The sequence below is a fragment of the Phaethon lepturus genome, unplaced genomic scaffold (genome assembly GCF_000687285.1).
Source record: "Phaethon lepturus isolate BGI_N335 unplaced genomic scaffold, ASM68728v1 scaffold5492, whole genome shotgun sequence".
Taxonomy (NCBI): Eukaryota; Metazoa; Chordata; class Aves; order Phaethontiformes; family Phaethontidae; genus Phaethon; species Phaethon lepturus.
Genome location: NW_010522473.1, coordinates 1 through 2196, shown reverse-complemented (window position 1 = coordinate 2196; position 2196 = coordinate 1). Strand labels below are relative to the sequence as shown.

The window sequence follows — 2196 nt, the reverse complement described above, 5'->3', positions numbered from 1 at the left end:
TGGCCTCACTGTAACTTCACATAGAGCATGATATCAAATTCTGTCTTAGATGTTCGTTTCCCCTGTATCACAAGGCCACACCAGCAAAGAAAACTTGTTATTTCCTCATCAGCCAAAAAAGCTACAAAAATTACTTTCAAGTATACGCAACTCTGCTTATTACAAAAAGAAAAGTAGATTGTTAATTAATTAATGCAAACTACCATTTGCTCTTACTGTCAAACCTGATCAAAAGTATGTTTTACAACATACATTCAATGAATCACGTAAGCAAAGGTGCAGTTACAAGAGCTACAAAATAAATGGGAAAAAGACTTTATGGAAGGAGCACCATCTTGCCTCGAGCACCACTGCTATGAATAATGTCTTCATGAGCCTTAACTACTTTCTCCAGTGGATATTCAGAGCCTACAATTGGTTTCAGCCAGCCAGCTTCTATGCCGTCGAGGAGTGCTGCTGCACATTCATGCCTCTCCTCCTGCATGTAATAAGACAGCATTTACCACAAGGTCTTCACATTTTAGAAAAGTATTGACTATTTATTCAAGTGTTAAACCGAATTTCACAAGTCAAAAATATTTTATGATGTTCTGAGATTAAATCAAAACGCAACAGAATGAACAAACAAGTTACTTCCAGTGAAATTATGCTTCCATCCCTACAAACGATTTTAACTGGAAATAGAGAGGTGTTGGGATAAGCCAACAAAACCTTATTTAAAATAAAAATGTTTCTTACCTCAGTTGCAAGAAACAGACTAACTCCAATTATGCTAGATTCCTTACTCATCGTGTCTCTCGGATTTATCTCAACAGGACCTCTACTGCCCACAACCTGTGACAAACGAGTTCAAAGATAGTTCAAGTTGTAACTGTTGAGCTGCGCTGCTGAACGCCCAAACTGAAGTCAGTGACAAAAGACTTACCATCACCCTTCCCGCGTAGGACAACAGTTGCAAGTCAGTAGCAAGATTGATGTTAGAGAGCATTTCTATTATTATATCAACTCCTTCCATCCCTGTGTATTCCTATACAAAACATATTATGTTATTTAAATCACTCCAGCTAGTGCTTGGGTACCACTGCTTATTTCATATGCTACAGATAACATGCATTTTACAGTTTATTGTTTACATTTTAAATACAGCCTTTGTACTAACGCTGACAGCTAGTAAGTTTAATTTTAGCATATTTTGATATGCTGTATTATGATATGCTACTATACTAGAATTTGCTGGAATGCCAGGGTTTCTAAATGCCACTGCCCGTGAAGGAAGCTCAGGCTCAGCTCTTCCAGCCTGGAAAAGCTTTGCCTTGTATTAAAAAGGCAGTACACTATTGCTCCTACACAAACTTACTTTAAAAAACTTCTTTAAACAACTGTTCTCATTTTGTTAGTAAGAAAAATACATACTGCATCACCTAGCCCTGATACATGCTTACCTTAATTTTATCAATGTAATTAGCTTCTCTGTGATTAAATGCTTGGTGAGCGCCATTTCTCAGAACCATGTTCATGCCTTCCTCAGTTCCTGCTGTACCCAAAACCTTTAAACCACAAGCTCTGGCAATCTGACACGTTGCTATTCCCACCTGCGGGGAGGGGGGAGAAAGAGTATTTTTTCCTCTTTCTTTCTTAGCATTTTACATTTTATATATTCTACTAGCAACTTGGAGCTTACCCATTTAAAAAAAGTGATCTAGTAACATTTTTTCTTTTAGCCATAATAAGTAATTTGGATCTTAAAGATAGCCAAATAGTCTTTAAAAAAAGAAAATATATTTACAGAGGCATAGTGAAGTTTTGTGGTTCTTTTAACAGCTACCAGCATTTGATATAAATCCATGTAGAACGTTGTCTATCTGTTAAAGCTGGGCCATATATATTTGATACAAAGCCAAGGAAATTCTTCTCTTCACAGAATCATCTGCCATTGCTGCCAGCGTTATATATTGCAAAGAAAATCTGCAAGCACAAAGTTTATCAACGCTGCTTTTGCACCTTTCGCAAACAGATTAAATGTTGCCTTTAGAAACTAAAGTCTCAGTGTCTCCTATCAGCTTTGCACTCCAGAGGATGTTCAGGTGAGGGACGCCCTCGCAGAAAGCCGACATCGGGGCCGATGGTCACTTGAGGCGCACCCCAAGGCCGTCTCTTGGCTTTGCTTCAGGTCACGGCGACGGGGCGCGAAGGCGC

At 38.7% G+C, this 2196-nt stretch overlaps 1 protein-coding gene across 1 annotated transcript; it reads right to left on the bottom strand.

Annotated features, from left to right (window-relative positions):
• Positions 1-316: 316 nt before the first annotated feature.
• Positions 317-1592, bottom strand: CRYZ (crystallin, zeta (quinone reductase); the record flags this gene model as incomplete). Its single annotated transcript, XM_010281809.1, has 4 exons — positions 317-478; positions 739-834; positions 926-1027; positions 1443-1592. Coding segments are annotated over 4 exons (510 nt in total), but the record flags the coding sequence as incomplete, so codon positions are not given.
• Positions 1593-2196: the final 604 nt, after the last annotated feature.